This window comes from Liolophura sinensis, chromosome 12 (genome assembly GCF_032854445.1).
Source record: "Liolophura sinensis isolate JHLJ2023 chromosome 12, CUHK_Ljap_v2, whole genome shotgun sequence".
Classification (NCBI taxonomy): domain Eukaryota; kingdom Metazoa; phylum Mollusca; class Polyplacophora; order Chitonida; family Chitonidae; genus Liolophura; species Liolophura sinensis.
Window position 1 is genome coordinate 9,484,821 of NC_088306.1, and position 23,602 is coordinate 9,508,422.

Consider the following 23,602-nt stretch of genomic DNA (forward strand, 5'->3'; position numbering starts at 1 on the left):
ACATATGTTGTTGACTTTTTTACCTCTGCGCACCGAAGAGCTCTGTTGAGGTTCAGAGGCTGCTACTGATCTATTGTAAGGCAAATTAAGAGCTCTTTTCATCCTTTTAGAACATCTCTTCCGAAATTCTTTATTTTGCCTTGGATGGCCAAAAATTTGTATCGGACAGTGATATGGATATATGTTGTGAAATCTAAAGACTGCTGATTTCAAAACCACTTTCACATTTTACATACGATAACTTTTACTTTAGTGAAAACAACGAAAGAGAAAAAATGTCCGAAAACGTAATTATTTTCACAATCCTATGGTTTTGCAAATTATCAACATCTTAAAATTCTTATTGAGAGTTGAGGGCAAATATTTAAAGTAAAAAAGCAGCCCAACATATTTTAATATCCGTCTTTGATTTCCAAAAACCCAAAAATTTTGCCGTTTTATCTGCACTAATAGGCCTTCATGTACCGGTACCGAAAAACAACATATCGAACATTTCTGTAAGGTTTTTTAATTATTATTATTATTTTAAATATTTAGTTACAAATGTATAAAATTTCGAAGTATTGTGTTTGCAAAAAACAAGCCAGAAACAAAAGTATATACGACTGTCCACAAACAGACAGGGAGAAAATGAACAAAATGTAAGACGAATTATGATTTTACCACCATGTGTGACAAATTTCGTTAATAATTCCTTTGTAAATTAATCCTATATGAGAAGTGTTCCACCTCGGTCAAAATATGAATGGATCAACCCATTTGTATAAAACACTATAAAAAGTGTAATACTGCATGAAAGCGTAAATCAATCGGCGTTTTATCTTGACAGTTCTGAAATAAAAAAAAACTCATAAAACAATAAAAAAAGTGTAATACTACATGAAAGCCTTAATCAATTGGCGTTTTATCTTGACATTTTTGAAAAAAAATAAATAAAACAATAAAAAAAAGTGTTATACTGCATAAAAGCGTATATCAATCTGCGTTTTGTCATCACAGTTTTGAAAACAAAAATGGTTGGAATGTAAATATTATGAACAGTTGCAATCAAGACTTGACTGGCTTTAAGGGTTGTTTTTAGAAATGAATCTTGCGATTGTCGACTTTAGAACACCCCTTGAGGTAGGGTGGAATTCTGTGTTCTTTGTTTAATACATGTAGGCCTATGTATATATGGTTAATGCTGCTCTTGCAGAGATTTGCCACAGCCCTTTATGAGATACAGGTTATGGACAACACTCTACCAAACAAAATGCATTTTGTTAATTTGGGCTTTTTAAATTAAAAAGTTGTCACGCATTATTAATTGGATACCGTCATGCCTTTGTCTACTTTGACTGATGAATGTCTAAACCGTATTCAGGGTGGCAGGAACCTGCGGATGGTCGTGGGTTTCCCCCGGTCCGTGCGCGGTTTTATACCACAATATTACTGGAACCGTCGTATAAGTGAAATATTCTTTAGAATACGGCGTAAAACACCAATTAAATTAATAAATAAATAATATACAGAATTTTTTGGTGTTTGCAGTTTGTCCTCTAAAGTCGTTATAGATAATTTATTATGTTGTATCGGATGGAATACTCTCGGGCTACATTACCTGTCTTCGAGGCGCTAACAGAAACCTATCTATGAGTGTGTGCCTGCGGGCGAGTGTGCGTGCGTGTGTGTGTATGTGTGTCTGTCTGTCTGTCTGTATGTATGTATGTATGTCAATATGTATATATGTATGTAGCCCAGTGTTCATGTTGCAGGAACTACCCAGTTTTGGAGTATGATCACAAACTGTAGATTTTATCAATGAATATCTACAATTATTACGTATTAGATATAAATCGGATAAAAGTATAGATGGAATTATGATATCTCCACAAAATATTCCCCTAAACATTCCTCAGCATAGCTTGTTTATTGTTTGTTACTTCACCAATCGGCTTTTAAGTAGTCTTGGTCGTACTGAATTGAGAAAAAAAAAATGAGTCAACTTTTTGGTATACCCACTCTCCTTTGTGTTTGTAAGTGCATGGTTAACTAACGATTTTTTGGATTTCCAATTCGAAATTTCGCCTTGGGCTTATAAAACATGCTACTCCAGTTTGCCTGGAGGGACTGTGCGATCTCCAGCAAACAAAAATTGTTGTACAGACAACATTAACAGGGGCTAATAATATTTACACCTAATCTGAACATTTTCCCCCCAAAACATATACGGCTGAAATATTGGCGAAGTGGCGTTTTTCGTGCATTTCTTCAGGTAGTTAATCCTCCAAGTTAGTGGAAACCGTATATATAAAATAAAACACCACGGCCTTGGTTTACAAAAACTTACATGCTATGTGTAAAATTAAAGGCATCGCCTCGGTGACCGAATGCTTATGGGTGTCCCTCTCGAGGCTGAGACAGAGTGAGTGAGTGAGTGCTTGAGGTTTAACGTTGTACTTAACAATTTTTGGGTCATATGACGACGAAGAAATCCTCTAAGAAGGGTGTATGTAATGTGCCTCTTTGTTGCAGGACGGATTTCCACCGCTCTTTTTATCCAAGCTGTAACAAGAATCTAGCTGAATTTCCACAACGGCACCTGCACACGGCGTACTTACAAAATACTATTAATTGAACTGGAAACTGATAGGTGATAAATCTCTGTTCATTCTAACGCCGACTTCAACATCCTACCTGTATTTATATTGCACATAACTCTATTCGCAATAACCGACCCGATAGCATAGTTGGTAGAGCCGTCCGTTTCGGGAGCAGTAGATCCAGGGTCAGTCCTGGGTCGGGTCACACCTAAGACTTTAAACGAGCAAGTTGTAACTCCCTCTCTTGGCGTTCAGCATTATCAAGGGACAGTGCAACAACTCTTTCACACGTATCACTAAAATGACTCGGGCGGAGCGCCTTACTTGCCTTTGGTAAGTCGTCTGAGTGAAGCAGCACTACATAAAGGGGCGGTGGAAATCCGTCCTGCAACAAGGAGGCACATTACACTTGAAAAACTTTTCAGTACGACGATAAACTCCTAGCACTCACTCGGTCATATACACTTCCACGCGGAGAATTTCACTAAAAAAAGCCGGCTCGAACCTTACCTTATTTTAGCTATCCACCGATTCCCTAAAACGCCCGAAATGTAATATGTCAAAGCGAGCATTGGTAAACCATCCTTGTACAGTAACCCAGCCGTTTAAACTTTCGAATCTGACAACTCAAATCAACGTCTACCATGTTTGGAATTCTTTTTTCCTGTCTATGGGCAGGGTGATGGGCTGCGAAAATTTTATCCCACCCAACCTTCTGTTTACATGGCATCACAATTCTTAAAGAGAATGTTGGGTAGTTTAAAAAATTAAACAGGTTATAATCTTTATAATTGGGACCAGTGGCTAAATCTGGAAACTGATCCTTCAATAAATCAGGTTACCGCTATACTAACGTCAGAGGCAACAAAGCTTTCTTCAGTTCCACTACACACGAAAGTAACCATTCATGGGATGTTTCCATCTTCATTGAATTTCTTGAATTTCTCATCCATGTGAAATTCGAGGAAACCATAAATCAACATTGCATGGGTATCATGATGAGTACAAATTGTGCACCCCCCACCCCTCACTCCCACCCCCATCCAACCCCTTTTTGCTGACCTATACCTGTTATCATATGAATATGACTATATGCAGAAACTATTAAGAAGTAGTCCTCTCCAGGCCCGATCTTTCTCATTCACTAAACGACATATTGATGATCTGCTGGATTTAAACAATCCATAAATAGCAATGGCTGTGAAAGATAATTACCCACCTTTGTTGCATTTAAAGGAAACCACAGACTCTCCAGATGGTACATGTTATCTGGACCTATATTTGTACAGTTTTTTTTTGGTTGTTGTACATATTACATACATTGTATATTATCCTACTTGGACAGCAATATACCGAAAGGTCCTGGCGTGTACATATCTCGCCTTGTAGGATTTGTTAGATCCTACGTGATGTGTGACGATTTCAATCAACGTCACAACATGTTACTGCAAAAACTAGTGTGTCAAGGTTATTTCATCAAACGCGTTCACTCCAAGTTTCTTAAGTTTTACAATGAGTATAGTTCTCTTGTAAGTAAGTGTAGACAGTGTCCAGACTCTGTGGCGCTCTGCTTCACGATTGTGTCGTAATTCCGCTCAACCCAGGGCAAGGGGCGGTATATTCACCGTGTTCAATTAGGTCGCCACGTTAATTGGATATATGAACAGTTGGAATCAAAGCGCAGCTGAGATACATATTTTGTTATCGACAACTTACATCGCATAGTATGGTACACGATGTGAATACTGATTTCACTCAATCGCGTAGAATATACCTTGTGTTTTTCCAACATCACTGAAAAGTGTTGACTGCTTCTCTTTGTGTGATTCCGTCCTATTTTCGTACTTTATATACTTTCTTAGTTCTTTGGTTGTTTATTTTAAACGTCGTTTGGGAGTTGACCTTCCGGTCATTGACCCGGAACGTCCTTACTGGTTGACGGCTGGTATACGAATGTTTCGATGCATAGATCCTATATGGCCGTACGTGAGAAGGTCTACCAGCAACTTGCGGATGGTCGTGGGTGTCCCTTGCCCTCTGCCCGGTTACATTCCACCATAATCCTGGCCGCCGTAATATAAGTGAAATAGTCTTGTGTATACACGGCGTAAAACACCAATCAGACAAATGAATAAATAAAATCAAAGCCTCATGTAAATTCTTTTAAAAATGTATGAAGCCTTGCACCAAGCCCTTTTAAGCCAAGAGCCCATCTTCAAACAACTCTAACTTGGAAAACTATTGATGAAATGCTATCAAAAAGGCGCACATCTACATATTTGTAGTCAACACATCTGTACAGTTAAATCTAAACCGTCTACAGAATTGCATTCACACACTCTCTTTCGCATTTTATCCTCAAAACGCAATTATTTAATTGGAAAAAAGATTTATGAAATTAAAACGAAATATAGTCAGGCATATCCATATATATTGCCTCCTGCTCGTCTATATAACCAGGCTGTTTTTATGAAAATACATTGAATCTATAGGCGGCGATACAACAAACATTTGTGTTTGTCGATCATAAAGGACGTCCGGGATCAATAATCGCAGCAGCATAACAATGTTCCACACTAACTATATCAAAGAACTAAAAAGAAAAATATGTTTTACAAGTCACAGTCATCAGCATACCTCGTATAGCAAAATAGATTAAGAATACAGAACAGCGGGTTTAGGGTTGAGTGAATAATGACATTCACATCCGTTATAGGTTTTTGGAACGGGGTGTAATGATGTGAAACTTTGGGGGACAAATTAAAAGTCCCGCCGGAAAATAAAAAAACACAAAAAAAAACGCTATCATGATTAGTAGGTATGTGGTGAATGATCTGGGGCTATTATAATAATATTAGTCCTAGATGGTACGTTAAAGCAAACCTCAAATTTTCTCCTAACTTCTTGCTTCAGATTTTCATTATAGCAAATTTTATAGAGTAAATATGCCTGTATTGCGCTTACACGTGCACGGGTTTGATTATCGTATGTGCATTGTCATTTCTCCGCTGGAGGCTTGGCCTTCCGTGACACTGAATATGCATAAGAGACACACGGAAAGTAATGACGTATTCAAAACAGCGTCAACCACGTGGGAAAAATGGCGCTCTCTCCGGGTAAGCATGTGTAGCATTTAATTTCTCACTTGGTAATGATATCAAGTTGATGCCTTGGCGTATGAACAAGTTTTTAGACAGTTATACTTGCCATAACGCGCTAGATGCACGTAGTTACATCGTATGGTGGTCGAAATCTGGATGCAACATACAGGAATGAAGACCACGTGCACCAACTACAACAACAACACACGCTGCACTGCGGATCAAAATACGTACCAATGTCGTTAATTAAAGGTTGAGCGAAATAAGAAACCGTGCAGATTGGCTTGGATTATAACAGTTTAGTTTAACTATTGACTTCTTTCGGTTGTGAAACGGTGTATGGTTTACCGTTGGTTGCCCTTGTGGTTATAATACCCTGCCAGCACAGTATAAAATTAAATGGAGAAGTTGAAATAGCCACCTTGGGCTGCTGATGTACCATTGTCGCAGATGTCACCTGGGTGAAAGCTGGAAGTTAGTCATCAGACTTTCAATATTGGCCAAGCCTTGCTACAACTGTAGAAGTAGAAGTCCAGCTCTTGCTGGCTTCCTCTCTGGCCGTATGTGGGAAGGTCTGGAAGCAACCTGCGGATAATCATTGGTTCCCTCAGGCTGTGCCTGGTTTCCTCCATGGTACCAGTGAAATATTCTTGATTACGGCATAAAACACCAATCAAATAAATAAATAAATGTTGCTTTGCTGCCTTCACATACGTTACAGTGAATGGAACTTCATTTCTGCACCATGATGGCAGTAAGTGCACACACCTAATGACTCCATGTCATCATATGACTGTAAATTTGCCAAGTACGACATAAAATACCAAGCATGCGTACTGACATACATACATACATACCCACAAGCATGTCAGTTTTTGGTGTCATTTTCCAAAAATTTGTATGCATAAATTACACTGGAAAAAGTGCTATACAGGTAAAAAAAAAACAAAGAGATTTACAGTACATGTCTGCAAACTTGAATTTTGGTGACCTTGCCTCCATGCCTTGTCAGCCTGCCGGTCACAAAGATCATCGCCTCACATTAAAACGAAACCTCTCTGTTTTGGTGGCCATGGTGATCGTAAACAATGATGTCGCCACCTGTGTGCAAGAGCTTTTACTTAGATAGTTTTCAAAGCTCTCTGAATCTAGTAATTTATCAAATTGAATATATCAAAGTAGTGTTGTAGACCAATTACTTGCTTTATAGAAATTAAAATGAACAATCTGTCTTTTTTTAGAAGCTAAAAAGAAGGAGAAAAAAAAGAGGAAGAGTTCTGAGAGTTTGGATGTTGGGGTAAGAGCTGGTCTGTTCTTATGATATTTCCGTTCATTCATAATCAGATTCCGTTCAAAGAACATTGACATCAAGACAGGGAATTTCACCATTCCTGGAGTTCTGCGGGAAAGAAAATTTTTTATGTCTATCAGTTCAGTTTTACAATAAAGTTGAAGTGAAAAAGTTTTCCAGTATAGTGTTAACAATAATAATCTTTTTTTTTTGGAAAATTTTTGGAGATTCAAGAATGTGTCTTTTTTTATCATTTCAAACCGTTCAAAAATATGAAACTTTTTTCTATTTTTAGGAGATCCAACAGTCTGAGAACTTTCAGGTGCAGCCGTCGGATAAAGTGAAGCAATTGGACACCAGCCAATGGCCTCTGTTACTCAAGGTGAGGTTTCCTCAAATTGGAATTCTGTAACTCGCATTGCACCAATGTGGTCGCTGTGAGTTCAAGTCCAGATCATGCTGGCTTCCTCTCCGTAAGGTCTGCCAGCAACCTGCAGATGTTCGTGGGTTTCCCCTGGGCTTTGCACGTTTTCCTCCAACAATAATGCTGGCTGTCGTCGAATAAGTGAAATAGTCTTGAGTACAGTGTAAAACACCAATCAAATAAATGTAACTCGCATCTTGTCTTTTGTTAAATATGTATACATTCTCACAAATCTTACTTTTGAAAAGGGGCCTCTGTGGCCTAGTTGTAAGGACCCAGGAGCCTCTCACCATTGCCGTCGCTGTGAGTTCGAGTCTAGCTTAACGCTTCCTCTCTGATCATTCAAGGGAAAGTCTGCGAGCAACCTGCAGATAGTTGCCATTTTCCTCCGGGCTGTTCCCATTTTTCTCCCACAAAACTTAATGCTGAGCACTGTTGTGTAAGTGAAATATTCTTGAGTATGATGACACTGATGTATAGCCTGGCTCAATATTGTGTACAACTTGTCATCTGTTAGCTCAAAATGCAATTTATCTCTGCTACATCTTGGGTTGTACATTAAGGGAATGGTGCAAAGACTGGTTGACCCCTATCAGTATAATGGCTTGGGCGGGGTAGCTTACTTGCCTTCGGTAAGTTGTCTCGCTGAAGCAGTACTAGATAAAAAACTGGTGGAAATCCGTCCTGCACCAAGGTGGTACATTACATACACTCTAAGGATTCCTTTGTTGTCACAGGACTGAAAAATTGTTACGTATGACGTTAACACTCACTCTTTGCTTGTAAGAGGAGTTGTAACTGGTTATGTAAATTGTGACTGCAGGAGCTCATTTTTCCATTGTACCGACCACCAGTTTGTGGGCGAAATTGAGTTTTTCAATCAGTTTTGGTTTTTTTGTTTCAACAGACTGTTTGAGATACTAAACTTGAATATTTTTGTACAACTATCTTTCATTGATTTTCGTCATATGACTGAAAAATTGTTGAGTATGACATTAAACCCCAGTGCATGTTACACTGTTGATGCCACATTTTAAAAAATACACTATAAACTAAAGACAATGGATCTGCCCTTGGTGTACATGTGTTATACCGGTTCTTCTCTCTATTTCAGAATTTTGACAAGTTAAACATTCGCACAACCCATTACACACCCATCCCGTCAGGCTGCTCACCGCTCAAACGACCCATTCAGGAGTATGTCCGGTAAGAGCAGGAGTTGATATGTCTACTGGAGTTTTAAAGGAAAAGGCATTCTGGCTTCCTCTCCTGTCATACGTGGAAAGGTCTGTCAGCAACCTGCGGATGATCGTGGATTTCCCCTGGGCTCTGCCCGGTTTCCACCCACTATAATGCTGGTCGCCATCGTATAAGTGAAATACTCTTAAGTACGGCGTAAAACACCAATCAACTAAATAAATTTAAAGGAAAAGGCTTAGTGAAATTCAAGGAATTAAATGTAGTCAAATGTTTGAATTGTTAATGAGATTTTTTTGACATTGGTGACAATGCATGCCGCCAGTGACAACACACAACTATTTCTACACCTTTTTGTTCAGTGAGAAAGAAGTGAAATTATTAAAGGTATTTTTGGATAATTTTTCTACAGCCTTTGCTCCCTCTAATCCTACGTGGGAAGGTTTGCAGAAGCCTGCGAATGGTTGTGTGTTTCCAACAGGATCTGCCTGGTTTCCTCCCACCATAATGTTGGCCATTGTCGTATAAATGAAATATTTATAAATGTGACAAACCAATCAAATAAATAAGTATAGCCTTTTCTACTGGTTATTTCTTTTGCAAGTTTTAAATTTCTGTAAATTGTCAACGTTTTCAACCACTGAAACACTTTTTTTACAGTGGAATTTATGCATATAAATCATTATGCATAAATAATTATTATACATAAAATTAAATTATTTTTATGAAAATGATGCTGAAAATAATTTATGTCTTTAAAGATGCAAGCTTGGTAAAACTATACAAATTATTTCTGTACACTCAATAGTTCACTCAGACTGTTTCAAAATATGGGTTGCAGAGGCGGTTGAAAAGATTGAAGAATTCGGGTTGTAGTAGTCATGCTTGACCTTTTAATATCTGGACTTTTTCCAAAGCTACTAGAAATTTCTTCTCTTTAATACCTACACCTAGATTGTCACAGGTGTGTGTTTTTTTTTTTTTTTTTTTTTTTTTTTTTTTTTTTTTGCAGTTTAATGCAAAAGATTTTCATAATTAAAGTTGCATTTATATTTCAAAAGAAGCTGTTCTGATATTCTGTTACAGGAGTGGATTTATTAACCTAGACAAGCCAGCTAATCCATCTTCACATGAAGTCGTCGCATGGATTAAAAGGATATTACGGGTAGAGAAAACAGGTCACAGTGGAACACTTGACCCCAAAGTCACAGGATGTCTCATCGTCTGTATAGAACGAGCCACACGATTGGTCAAATCTCAGCAAGGGGCTGGCAAAGAATATGTCTGCATTTTCAAACTTCACAGTCAAGTCCCAGAAGAACGAAGAGTTCGACAGGTAGGATAAAAGAACTAGTTAGTGTGCGATGAAGAAATGTGGTGTTTTTTATTTTTAACAAATGTACCATAGCTTTTTTTATTGTAAATATTCATCTCCGTAAAGGGAGGCAGTCAGCCACAGAAGTTGTGAGAAAGTGACTTGAGAGAAAATTCCGTGTGCCTCTGAAGTATGAGAACTTTCATAACGCAAAGAATTGCCCTCCTTGGTCAGTTGATGCAAAGTTTAGTGGCACAGATTAGCTTTTTAATGAGCATTCAGCAATGAAATTGTGTTAAGTGTTGCTTAGAATCATGTTGTGAAGTCTTTATAAAAAGAGGAATGCAAGTGAATGAAGTATTATTAGAAACAAATGGTTGAGAAAATTTTTGTCTTCTGACATCACTTCCTATCTCATCATCGTGACCCCATTGACTTTGTCGTTGTGCAAGATTTCTGGACAAATTTTGCCAGAGGTGGCACTGATGTAAACCGAACGTAGCGAGAGGAGTTTGCGCTGTAAGGTAACAATGGAATATGCCCTGATCATTGTGATGGCATGATTTTTGAGATGTTTGTAGATTGTTTACGTCTGTGGGTCACAATCTGGTCACATGTAACATCACTTTACTCTTCTCTGACAGAGCCTGGAGTCGTTGGCCTCTATGGGTCACAATCATGTCACATGTAGCATCACTTTACTCTTCTCTGACAGAGCCAGGAGTCGTTGGCCTCTATGGGTCACAATCTGGTCACATGTAGCATCACTTTTCTCTGACAGAGCCTGGTGTTGTTGGCCTCTATGGGTCACAGTCATGTCACATGTAACATCACTTTACTCTTCTCTGACAGAGCCTGGAGTCGTTGGCCTCTATGGGTCACAATCATGTCACATGTAACATCACTTTACTCTTCTCTGACAGAGCCTGGAGTCCTTGGTCTGTGTGGGTCACAATCATGTCACATGTAACATCACTTTACTCTTCTCTGACAGAGCCTGGTGTCGTTGGCCTCTATGGGTCACAATCATGTCACATGTAACATCACTTTACTCTTCTCTGACAGAGCCTGGTGTCCTTGGTCTGTGTGGGTCACAATCATGTCACATGTAGCATCACTTTACTCTTCTCTAACAGAGCCTGGTGTTGTTGGCCTCTATGGGTCACAATCGTGTCACATGTAGCATCACTTTACTCTTCTCTGACAGAGCCTGGAGTCGTTGGCCTCTATGGGTCACAATCATGTCACATGTAACATCACTACTCTTCTCTGACAGAGCCTGGAGTCGTTGGCCTCTATGGGTCACAATCATGTCACATGTAACATCACTTTACTCTTCTCTGACAGAGCCTGGGGTTGTTGACCTCTATGGGTCACAATCGTGTCACATGTAGCATCACTTTACTCTTCTCTGACAGAGCCTGGTTTTGTTGGCCTCTATGGGTCACAATCGTGTCACATGTAGCATCACTTTACTCTTCTCTGACAGAGCCTGGTGTTGTTGGCCTCTATGGTTCACAATCATGTCACATGTAACATCACTTTACTCTTCTCTGACAGAGCCTGGTGTTGTTGGCCTCTATGGGTCACAATCGTGTCACATGTAGCATCACTTTACTCTTCTCTGACAGAGCCTGGTGTTGTTGGCCTCTATGGGTCACAATCGTGTCACATGTAACATCACTTTACTCTTCTCTGACAGAGCCTGGTGTCGTTGGCCTCTATGGGTCACAATCGTGTCACATGTAGCATCACTTTACTCTTCTCTGACAAAGCCCGGAGTCGTTGGCCTCTATGGGTCACAATCGTGTCACATGTAACATCACTTTTCTCTGACAGAGCCTGGTGTCGTTGGCCTCCATGGGTCACAATCATACCACATGTAACATCACTTTACTCTTCTCTGACAGAGCCAGGTGTTGTTGGTCTCTATGGGTCACAATCATGTCACATGTAACATCACTTTACTCTTCTCTGACAGAGCCAGGTGTCGTTGGCCTCTATGGGTCACAATCGTGTCACATGTAACATCACTTTACTCTTCTCTGACAGAGCCAGGAGTCGTTGGCCTCTATGGGTCACAATCGTGTCACATGTAACATCACTTTACTCTTCTCTGACAGAGCCTGGAGTCGTTGGCCTCTATGGGTCACAATCGTGTCACATGTAACATCACTTTACTCTTCTCTGACAGAGCCTGGTGTCGTTGGCCTCTATACGTCACAATCGTGTCACATGTAACATCACTTTACTTTTCTCTGACAGAGCCTGGTGTCGTTGGCCTCTATGGGTCACAATCGTGTCACATGTAACATCACTTTACTCTTCTCTGACAGAGCCTGGTGTTGTTGGCCTCTATGGGTCACAATCATGTCACATGTAGCATCACTTTACTCTTCTCTGACAGAGCCCGGAGTCGTTGGCCTCTATGGGTCACAATCATGTCACATGTAGCATCACTTTACTCTTCTCTGACAGAGCCTGGTGTTGTTGGCCTCTATGGGTCACAATCGTGTCACATGTAGCATCACTTTACTCTTCTCTGACAGAGCCTGGTGTTGTTGGCCTCTATGGGTCACAATCGTGTCACATGTAACATCACTTTACTCTTCTCTGACAGAGCCTGGTGTTTTTGGCCTCTATGGGTCACAATCGTGTCACATGTAACATCACTTTACTCTTCTCTGACAAAGTCTGGTGTCGTTGGCCTCTATGGGTCACAATCATGTCACATGTAACATCACTTTACTCTTCTCTGACAGAGCCTGGAGTCGACCTCTATGGGTCACAATCGTGTCACATGTAACATCACTTTTCTCTTCTCTGACAGAGCCTGGTGTTTTTGGCCTCTATGGGTCACAATCATGTCACATGTAACATCACTTTACTCTTCTCTGACAGAGCCTGGTGTTTTTGGCCTCTATGGGTCACAATCGTGTCACATGTAGCATCACTTTACTCTTCTCTGACAGAGCCTGGTGTTGTTGGCCTCTATGGGTCACAATTATGTCACATGTAACATCACTTTACTCTTCTCTGACAGAGCCGGGTGTTGTTGGCCTCTATGGGTCACAATCATGTCACATGTAACATTGCTTTACTCTTCTCTGACAGAGCCTGGAGTTGTTGGTCTGTGTGGGTCACAATCATGTCACATGTAGCATCACTTTACTCTTCTCTAACAGAGCCTGGTGTTGTTTCACGTCTGCAGATCACAATCATGTCACATGTAGCATCACTTTACTCTTCTCTGACCGAGCCTGGTGTTGTTGGCGTCTGCAGATCACAATCATGTCACATGTAACATCACTTTACTCTTCTTTGACAGAGCCTGGAGTCGTTGACCGGCGCACTATTTCAAAGACCTCCGCTGATCTCCGCAGTGAAGCGACAGCTCCGTATTAGGACTGTGTATGAGTGTAAGCTGATCGAGTATGACGCCGAGAAAACCATGGGTGAGTTGAGGGTGACCAGTGACTGATCTGCATAGATAATAGACGCTTAAATTCACCAGGGCACAAGTTGTAAGCATGGTGCACTTACCCAGCCTCCAAACTGGCTGCCCTTAGAGTACTCTTGGTAGAACAAACAAGTCAAATATATGAATTACTGTTTAATGACTTGGTTATAAGGTTGTTTGTGATTTTACAGGTCTATGAAGATTTGTAAATAAACCCCTTAGTTTTGATCACAAACACACCCTACAGTTTTAATTACAAACACACCCTCCAGTTTTGATTGCAAACACAGCCTCCTGTTTTGATTACAAACAAACCCTCCAGTTTTCATTACAAACACATCCTCCACCTTTGTTTACAAACAAACCCTCCAGTTTTCATTACAAACACACCCTCCAGTTTTCATCACAAACACACCCTCCCATTTTCATCACAAACACACCCTCCCATTTTCATCACAAACACACCCTCTGGTTTTTCAGAACAAACACTCCCTCCAGTTTTGATTACAAACACACCCTCCAAGGACATTTTATAAATGTTGACTCTGCTTTGGTGTTAAAAAGTACCTGAGAAATGTAAGGTCATTTTACAGTTCACAATGCCTGTATATCTACTTAGGACAGTTGTAAATGTGCTTGCGTAAGAGTTAAGTACTTGACACATATGGGAGTTAAACAAGTTCAGTATGTCACAGTAATACCTGGGGCCGAATCCACAAAACTATTTCTGACTTAAGTAAAAATCTGAAATACTATTTCCGATCTTATTTTTTAGGCTGTAGAAATGAAAATTTGGGCATCCGTATCAGTGTCAATATGAGACAAGTGTGTCAAAATCTTAACTTTCATTGCCAAAAACTAACCAGTTCTACATTTTGACATAAGTCAGAAATAGCTTTCTGGAATCGGCCCCTGAAGATTAACAAACACGCATTTCCCACTGAAACCACTAACCACCAGGTGCTTGCTGTTCCCAAGCTGTACCTCTACAAGTAGCTTGTTATTTGAACACATGTCTACCAGCGTTATGCTCAGTTGTTAAATTGGCAGTGCCTACACCTGTCAGTCAACATCACCAACACCCGTCATTCGGCTGCCTGACTGGCGTGTATCTCATTAAACTTGTGCACTCTGTGATTTACCTAGGTATATTCTGGGTGAGTTGCGAGGCGGGCACATACATCCGTACCATGTGTGTCCACCTGGGCCTCTTGTTGGGGGTCGGGGGACAGATGCAGGAACTAAGGCGGGTACGCTCAGGGATACAGTCAGAAAAGGTAAGGTTTCTTCGCCTTGAGGGGTGTAGGGAACGTTCAGAGGCTCATTACACCTGAGCCACTTTCACAAACCTTAGCAAATCAGGGACATTTTCACATTACTTAGAAGATTTTTTTTTTTTTTTCCATAAAAGACAGGTTATAGTGCCAAAAGCGACTTGATTACAAGAAAAGTCACAAAAACCTTGATTATAGTCTGGTACCATGTTTTCATATATTTTTTTGTAAATCACTTTTAAGTTCAGATGGGGCCTCTGTGGAGAGCGCGTTAGCACAGCGTAATGACCCAGAAGCCTCTCACCAATGCGGTCGCTGTGAGTTCAAGTCCAGCTCATGCTGGCTTCCTCTCCGGCTGTAAATGGGAAGGCCTTCCAGCAACATGCGGATGGTCGTGGGTTTCCCCCGGGCTCTGCCCGGTTTCCAACCACCATAATGCTGGCCGCCGTCGTACAAGTGAAATATTGTTGAGTACGGCATAAAACACCAGTCATAAATACTTAAATAAATTTAAGTTCAGACAACATGATTTATGAAAGACATAAGGAGAAATTTGATTAACAAAGTTTCGTGAAAGTGGCCAATAGTAAGATAAATATTATGTAAACCATCTGGACACAACTGTAACACAATCCTGAGATGATGAATGATGACCTCCTCAGTATTAGACTTACTAGTAAATGCAGGCTTATAAACCTAAAAGAGCTTATAAGTTGGTTTTGAGATTTCGATTAGCATGAATACCTTAGTTCTTTTGAGGTTGTCACATTGCTAATATAGTCAAACCACCTGTTAACAGTTTTCTGTTCAGTAAGGCTTTTATAAAAGAGGACCACTTAGTATGAATTAGATTAGGTAAATTCACAAAACAGTCTCTCATTACCATTATCCACCTGTTCAAAACTACTGAATATTGCAAAAAACAGGTATAATCTCTGTAATTAGAGAAGTACAGAAATATAGTTGTGTATTGTAAAGACTGGAAATAGGGAGCAGTGCTAGGACAACGTTCTGAACCAAAAACATGGAGCATTTTGACAGTTGTCTTCTGTTTTCTCCAGGACAAAACTGTCCTGTAAACAACACTAACGTTTGCCAGTTGTAAATATCCCGCTCCAACTTACTAGTTACTTCCCGGCTTATTTTACTTCAGTACGCTAAATATAAGGGTTTCACAAAACTTCATAATTTCTTTTCCTTAAGCAATTTTAAGCTTACCTAAGCAACAATCGATACTTAGGAAGTGTTTGACTTACGTTTTGTCAAGAAACACTCCATGTTGGAATTTGAAACTGCCAACTTATAAATTAAGACAAGCCAGACACAAGAAAAACTAGTTTATTGGTTACTTCTTCACAAAGTTCATTGCCTTGTGTGTTTTCAGGAAGGTTGTGTGACAATGCATGATGTACTGGATGCCCAATGGACATACGACAATCACAAAGATGAGTCGTATCTGAGGCGGGCAATCAAACCCCTGGAGGCTCTGCTTACCTCCCACAAACGTCTCATCATGAAAGATACAGCAGTAAGTCAACATTTTACAACTTTCTGTCCTCCACCCCTGACCCCTACCCCTCAACACACAAACACGTGGAGGCTCTGCTTACCTCCCACAAACGTCTCATCATGAAAGATACAGCAGTATGTCCAGATTTTACAACTTTCTGTCCTCCACCCCCGAACCCTACCCCCCAACACACAAACACGTGGAGGCCCTGCTTACCTCCCACAATCGTCTCATCATGAAAGATACAGCAGTATGTCCAGATTTTACAACTTTCTGTCCTCCACCCCCGAACCCTACCCCCAAACACACAAACCCCTGGAGGCTCTGCTTACCTCCCACAAACGTCTTATCATCAAAGATACAGCAGTATGTCCACATTTTACAACTCTCTGTCCTCCACTCCCAACCCCTCCCCAAACCACAACACACACAAATCCCTGAAGGCTCTGCTTACCTCCCACAAACGTCTCATCATCAAAGATACAGCAGTATGTCCACATTTTACAACTCTCTGTCCTCCCACCACAACCACAACACACACAAACCCCTGGAGGCTCTGCTTACCTCCCACAAACATCTCCTCATGAAAGATACAGCAGTATGTCCACATTTCACAACTCACAACTTTTGAAATTTGTAGGAATGCTTCATGATAGAGTGTAAACTTTATCTTTGTGCTCTGAATTGAAAACGTGTACACTTAGTGGGCACTTTTAGGGATTAAATAATGTCCGAGAACTGCAGAAGCTGTGTACATTTGATTACTGTTACAGCGGGTGTCATATAAATTGTAACAGGCTGACATAAATTATTTAGATTTACATTTTGATGTATGGTATTTATTTATGTGGTTGGTGTTTTATGATGTACTCAGGAATATTACATTTATATGTAAAGGGGCAAAATAAAATAACTTCACTTTTTAGGAAGATTTGTAGCTCTTGGTTAGAATGACAGAATTATCTCCCTTTTGTCAGGTGAATGCGGTGTGTTATGGTGCCAAAATCATGTTGCCAGGAGTCCTGAGGTACGAGGACGGAATAGAGGTCAACGATGAAATCGTCATAGTTACGACGAAAGGGGAAGCCATAGCTTTAGGTGAGTCGTGAGAATTTTCACCTGTGCTGGCAGGACTAAAGTAAATACAGTTTTATCGTATCTTCTTTCCCAAATCTCCTCACCTTCGTGTATTTTCGAAAATCAATTATCAAGGATTGGCTTTACAAGGTTTCTTAACGAGTGTTTAAGCCTTGCGAAAATTTCATCAATAAACTTTTACTTTTTTGTTGTTTTCTCTTTTAATTTCCTGGGGAATAAAACTTGTCTGTTTTTTCTCATTCTATTTTTCTTCCTTTCTTTGTAATTTCTTTACCAGGAATTGCTCAAATGACAACGGCTGTCATGGCAACCTGTGATCATGGCATTGCTGCTAAGATTAAACGAGTGATCATGGAGAGAGATACATATCCCAGGAAGTGGGGCTTAGGACCAAAGGTAGGTCTCCCCACGTAACCAGTGGGTATAGGGATCAGCCCAGTGCGTAGAGATCAGCCAAGTGACTGTCAGGTGTGACATTGTCGCTGGTGAGATGAGGGCCTGATGATTGTTTTGATAGGCACTCTGACGATAGGTGCCTCATGTCAGGCGAAGCTGTGACAGGTGCACGTGTTACCTGAGCAGTAATAAATTGACCACATAACACAGGTTCATGTGTGAAGTGATTTTCTCCACTGCCTGTGCCACAAGACGCTGATTGTACCTGCAGTTCTCTTGGGATTCTTAGCCAATGGAAAAAGTCAGAATGGCCCATATACAGTAGCCCCTGTGCTGTGGGCATTTCATGTGGTGTAGTACCTAGAAGATGTTTATTTCACCACAAGGGGTTTAAAGTTTGACACATATGTCATGATTTTGAGGTGCATTAAAAACTTCAAATAAGCCTGTACAGGTAAATTCATACATGTTTGTCTATTAGGTCTACCAGTACCTGCAAATTTTCTTTTCCACATGAAATCTAAAATAAAGAATGTGTTACAATAGTCATGAACAGTAACTTCAATTTGTATGAGTAAGATGAGACATGTAGAGCTTGCCATTACCTACTATGTTCTGTACGCTCGAGTTGCGTTTTCATCATCTCTCCAGAGTGCCTAATGGAACTACTTTCTTCATATCGATGTGATTTGTCATTGGCGTATTAGTGTTGTTTTCATTCCCTCCACACATAACCTTTACTGCATTTGTGAATTTTCAGTGCAGGACAAACCACACACCCATATTGATTTGTTGTACTGAGATTATACTGGGTTTTGCTTCTCTGTCCATATAGTTATCAGTCAGTCTTAACCATGCCTTCCTCTTCGAACATTCACATTGACCTGTAGCTTTCTGTTTACAACAAATTATTCGTCATTTTGTCCAAATGTTTATTATACGTTTGAGTTAGTGGAGTAAAACACTGACAGTGTTTTTAATAATATTTTGTGTTGTCTTCTATGCAGGCATCAATCAAGAAGAAGATGATCGCAGAAGGTAAATTAGATAAATATGGCAAACCAAACGAGAAAACTCCTAAGGACTGGCTCACTTCATACATAGATTACAGGTATGTGAAAAAAATATTTCCGTTTTGTTGCATATAATAATTTAAGTGTTTTATCTGCGTGTAGTTACAGGTAAATGCACCCAGAGCAACTTTTCTAACACATTATATATTATACTTTCACCCGCACCCACCCCACCTCAAGTGAATTTTGAATGATATCTTGACTTTTTTTGGGTAGATCTATAGATGTACATATCTTTGTCTTAATGACGTTAATCGTACGATTGTGCGATTTGGAACAGATTTTGTCAACACGGTTTTGATAACTTAGTCTGGCCTGAATTTTTTCTTTTTTGACTTTTTACACCTTTAATGGTATTGCATTGTCAGTTTTCCTTTTGTTTGAATTTTAAAATATTGGGGGGGGGGGGGGGGTGGGAGACATGTGTTTTTTGTTAACACCTCACACAGCATCTACACGTTGTTTGTTTGCTGTTTTTTGCAGTGGAAAGAAAGAAGACACATCCGTGGTATCAGCAAGTGGTGACACCCCTTCAACCCCAGCTGCCAAGGTCAGTGTTACTCTTTGACCTTATTTTGTGACTTGTATGTATTTATTGTATGGCTGTATTCTGTGCAGTGCAATAGAAAATGGCAACAAGAATGAGTAGTGCTGCGTGGTTCAGAAATGTACTAGTTTCATGTCGGTGCCGCACCATTAATCGCTCCATCGTAGAATGCAATTTTCAACTTTGTGGCTGCTATTCAGGTATTTGCGATTGTGAACCATGTGGTTACCATATTGTACCATACGGTTACCACACAGACCTATACGATTACCACATTTGATCGGCACATCTTAGAATGCAATTATGAACTGTGTGGCTGCTATTCAGGTCTTTGCGATTGTGAACCGTGTGGTTACCATATAGTACCATACGGTTACCACACAGTGCTATACGATTACCACATTTGATCGGCACATCGTAGAATGCAATTATGAACTGTGTGGCTGCTATTCAAATCTTTGCGATTGTGAACCGTGTGGTTACCATATAGTGCCATATGGTTACCACACAGTCTTATACGATCACCAACTGCACCATATGAGGACCACATAGTCCTGTACAATTACCACACTATACCACATGGTTACTATTCATTCCTGTAGGATTACTACAAGTACTATATGGTTATCATAATGTTACCACACAGTCATTTACGATGACCACACTGTACCATATGGTTACCACATAGCCCTGTATGATTACCACACAGTACCACATTGTTACCACACAGTACCACATTGTTACCACACAGTACCATGCAGTTACCACAGTCCTCTACAGTTACCACACTGTACCATATATGTACCACAGTCCTCTACGGTTACCACACACTACCATACGATGACCACACTATACCATATGGCTACAACACAGTCCTGTACGATTACCACAGTTTGTCACATGGTTACCAGTTAAGTATGACGTTAAACCCCAAGTACTCACTCACTCACTCACATGGTTACCACACAGTACCATACAGTTACTACAAAGTACCATATGGTTACCACACCGTCCTGTACAATTACCACACTGTACAATATGGTTAACACACCGTCCTGTACAATTACCACACTGTACCAGATGGTTACCACACAGTCCTGTACAATAACCACACGGTTACCACACAGTCCTGTACAATTACCACACTGTACCATATGGTTAACATAGTCTTGTACAATTACCACACTGTATACCATATGGTTACCACACAGTCCTGTACAATTACCAAACTGTACCATATGGTTACCACACGGTCCTGTACAATTACCACACTGTACCATATGGTTAACATAGTCTTGTACAATTACCACACTACCATATGGTTAACACACAGTCCTGTACAATTACCACACTGTACCATATGGTTACCACACAGTCCTGTACAATTACTACACTGTACCATATGGTTAACACACAGTCCTGTACAATTACCACACTGTACCATATGGTTAACACACAGTCCTGTACAATTACCACACTGTACCATATGGTTAACATAGTCTTGTACAATTACCACACTGTACGATACGGTTACCACACAGTCCTGTACAATTACCACACTGTATCATATGGTTAACACACAGTCCTGTACAATTACCACACTGTACCATATGGTTAACACACAGTCCTGTACAATTACCACACTGTACCATATGGTTAACATAGTCTTGTACAATTACCACACTGTACCATATGGTTAACACACAGTCCTGTACAATTACCACACTACCATATGGTTACCACACAGTCCTGTACAATTACCACACTGTAATATATGGTTAACACACAGGCCATACGATAACCACACTTTATCACAACCAGCCCGGATAGCGCAGTGTGTAGAGCGTTCGCTTCGGGAATGGTAGATCCAGGGTCAATCCTTGGTGGAGTCACACCTAAGGCTTTAAAAGAGGAAGTTGTCACTTCCTCGCTTGCCGTTCAGCATGAAGGGGATAGTTCATTGGCTGGTTGACCTGTATCAGTATAATGGCTCGGGCGGGGCGGCTTACTTGCCTTCGGTAAGGCGTCTAAGCGAAACAGCACTAGATAAAATAGTGCTGAAAATCACCACACAGTACCACATGGTCACCACACAGTACCACATGGTCACTCACACAGTACCACATGGTCACTCACACAGTACCACATGGTCACTCACACAGTACCACATGGTCACCACACAGTACCACATGGTCACTCACACAGTACCATTCGCTTGCTACTTAACGCTGCAAGTATTAGGAATGGTCTGAAAGTTTTACAGAAGAGAAATCATTGGTACCATTGCCTGTGAACAGCTAGACTTTGCGGCTAGTACTAACGTGTTCTCACACCATTACTGTTTGTTGTGGATAGAGTCTTGAAGAACCAGTAAATCAGTAGTCATTGTTTCACTCTGTTCACACTTCAGAGCAAGAATCTCTGCCCAGTTTTCTTTTATACTTAAATTGAACCGTTATTGTGTTAAGTAAATACTTCACTTATAAGGACTTTCAATAAATATACCAGGTGAATAAAAATATATTTGTAGAGGAAACATGCCACTGAATCCTCAAGCAGTGATGAAGCCGATGCTGCCCCAAGTGCCACCCCCACCCCCGATCCTGGTCCTGATACATCAACTTCTGAGAAAAAGAAGAAGAAAAAGAAGAAAAAGGAGCAGCAGTCTGAGGGAGAGGAGGCAGAGGTGAGCTGTAACAAATTTGCTGCTTGAAGTCTTCTCAGAAAGATTTGAGTCCGTGGGGCCTGACTGTGTCGAATAGTTCAAGTTCTGATTATATTAGTCATTTAACCAATCACATACACGTGTACAAAAGCCAATAAAACCCCTTTCCTGCAGTGTGTGCATATACATTAATTGAGCGATGAAAAGTATACATTAATCATGTAGAATTTCATGCCTAAAAACCAGACTGTCGTAATTCCTTGACCCTTTCGTTTGTGAAAGGGCAGCTTTCAGTGCAATTTATGCACATTTTTAATTTGATGTTGGAGACAAAACTACACTGGGTCGGTTGTCTGGTCTCTGGCATCACAAAAAGTGTGATTTTATCCGTCAACACAGAATAATGCCTTTAGAATATGTTTGAATAAAAACGTCACAAACATGGCAAAAGGTTGAAGAATTACAGTAATATTGGGGCAAATGTCGCTTACCAGATCTTTTACTCATAAATTTCATTTCTTTTGTTTGTGTCTCAAGGTTTCATCAGAAAAAAAGAAAAAGAAGAAGAAACACAAGAAACAGAAGACGCAAGACGAAGACAGTGACTGAAGAGGGGGGGGAAATTCAGGGGAGACAACCCCGAACGCCATTTTTTAACATTGCATACTTCAATGTAAATACCACATTTTAGTTTTTAGGCATCAGAATATCACAAGCTCTTCATTTATTTCTACAGTGATCATTTCCATTTCGTGTCAGGCACATGTTGGAAAGTGGATATTTTGCTGCAAAATGAAATTTTTTGTTGGAAAATGTGAATGACTGATTCAAACGAATAGGTTGAAGCACTGACAAGGTATGCCTGTTATCTGGATTCAAAATATTTTACGTCACTGGATAGAATTTTATTAATCCAGACGATAGTTAATCTTCTTGTTTTGTATCCTTAATATTGTTACATGTTTTTACATAAATGTTAAGTGTCTCAGGACAAGCTATGTTTGTTTGGGTTAAAACCAAAGTTATGCTTTTAGTTTAGTTTTTGACAGGACGTGAAAATTTTTTACATTCTGAAACAAGAGTCTTTAAACAACATGCTTTATTTGCTGAAAGATATTTGCGAGTAAAACTGTTGCACGAGTTTGTTGGAATGGCAAAACAAAAACAGTTGATGTTGAGTTTGTTTAAAGATCTTAGTGCCAAGTGAACATTTTTCGTACATTTCATTTATTTTGCTTAATTTTTGGAAACTTTCGTATTAACCGTTTTTGGGAGAACGGGGGTTTTCAACTCCAGAGCTGCAGTTGTCATGTAGAGAATTTTTAATATATGATATGTTAATATTAACTGCTGGAAAAGCCATGAATATCCATACATTAAATCAATCATTCATTCATGTTGCTTGCATTTTACATGAACCAAAACTGCTTGTGCACAATCCTGGAATGTGTACAGTACTCATACATCACAGTGCTTACCCATGGAGAACAATTCAGCATAGCACCACAAAGTTTTGGTTTTTGAAAACATTTGTGATTTAACTATAAATCCAATCGCAGGTAATAACTTGTCTTTGGCATGTTTCAGCATTCACCATTTTTGGAATGAGAAATGTAAAAAGCCTATTTTTTATGGGGGTCAGTGGAAATTAAATTTGTGACATTGTGTG

The 23,602-nt window shown here is 40.0% G+C and overlaps 1 protein-coding gene across 1 annotated transcript; it reads left to right on the forward strand.

The window, feature by feature from the left end:
- Nucleotides 1-5,661: 5,661 nt before the first annotated feature.
- Nucleotides 5,662-22,486, forward strand: LOC135479213 (H/ACA ribonucleoprotein complex subunit DKC1-like). Its single transcript, XM_064759005.1, has 13 exons — nt 5,662-5,698; nt 6,925-6,980; nt 7,270-7,356; nt 8,513-8,604; nt 9,682-9,931; nt 13,239-13,365; nt 14,517-14,647; nt 16,029-16,172; nt 17,132-17,252; nt 17,530-17,648; nt 18,656-18,785; nt 19,237-19,271; nt 21,799-22,486. The coding sequence occupies exons 1-13, from the start codon at nt 5,683-5,685 to the stop codon at nt 21,979-21,981; spliced, it is 1,491 nt and encodes a 496-aa protein (XP_064615075.1). The 5' UTR covers nt 5,662-5,682; the 3' UTR covers nt 21,982-22,486.
- Nucleotides 22,487-23,602: the final 1,116 nt, after the last annotated feature.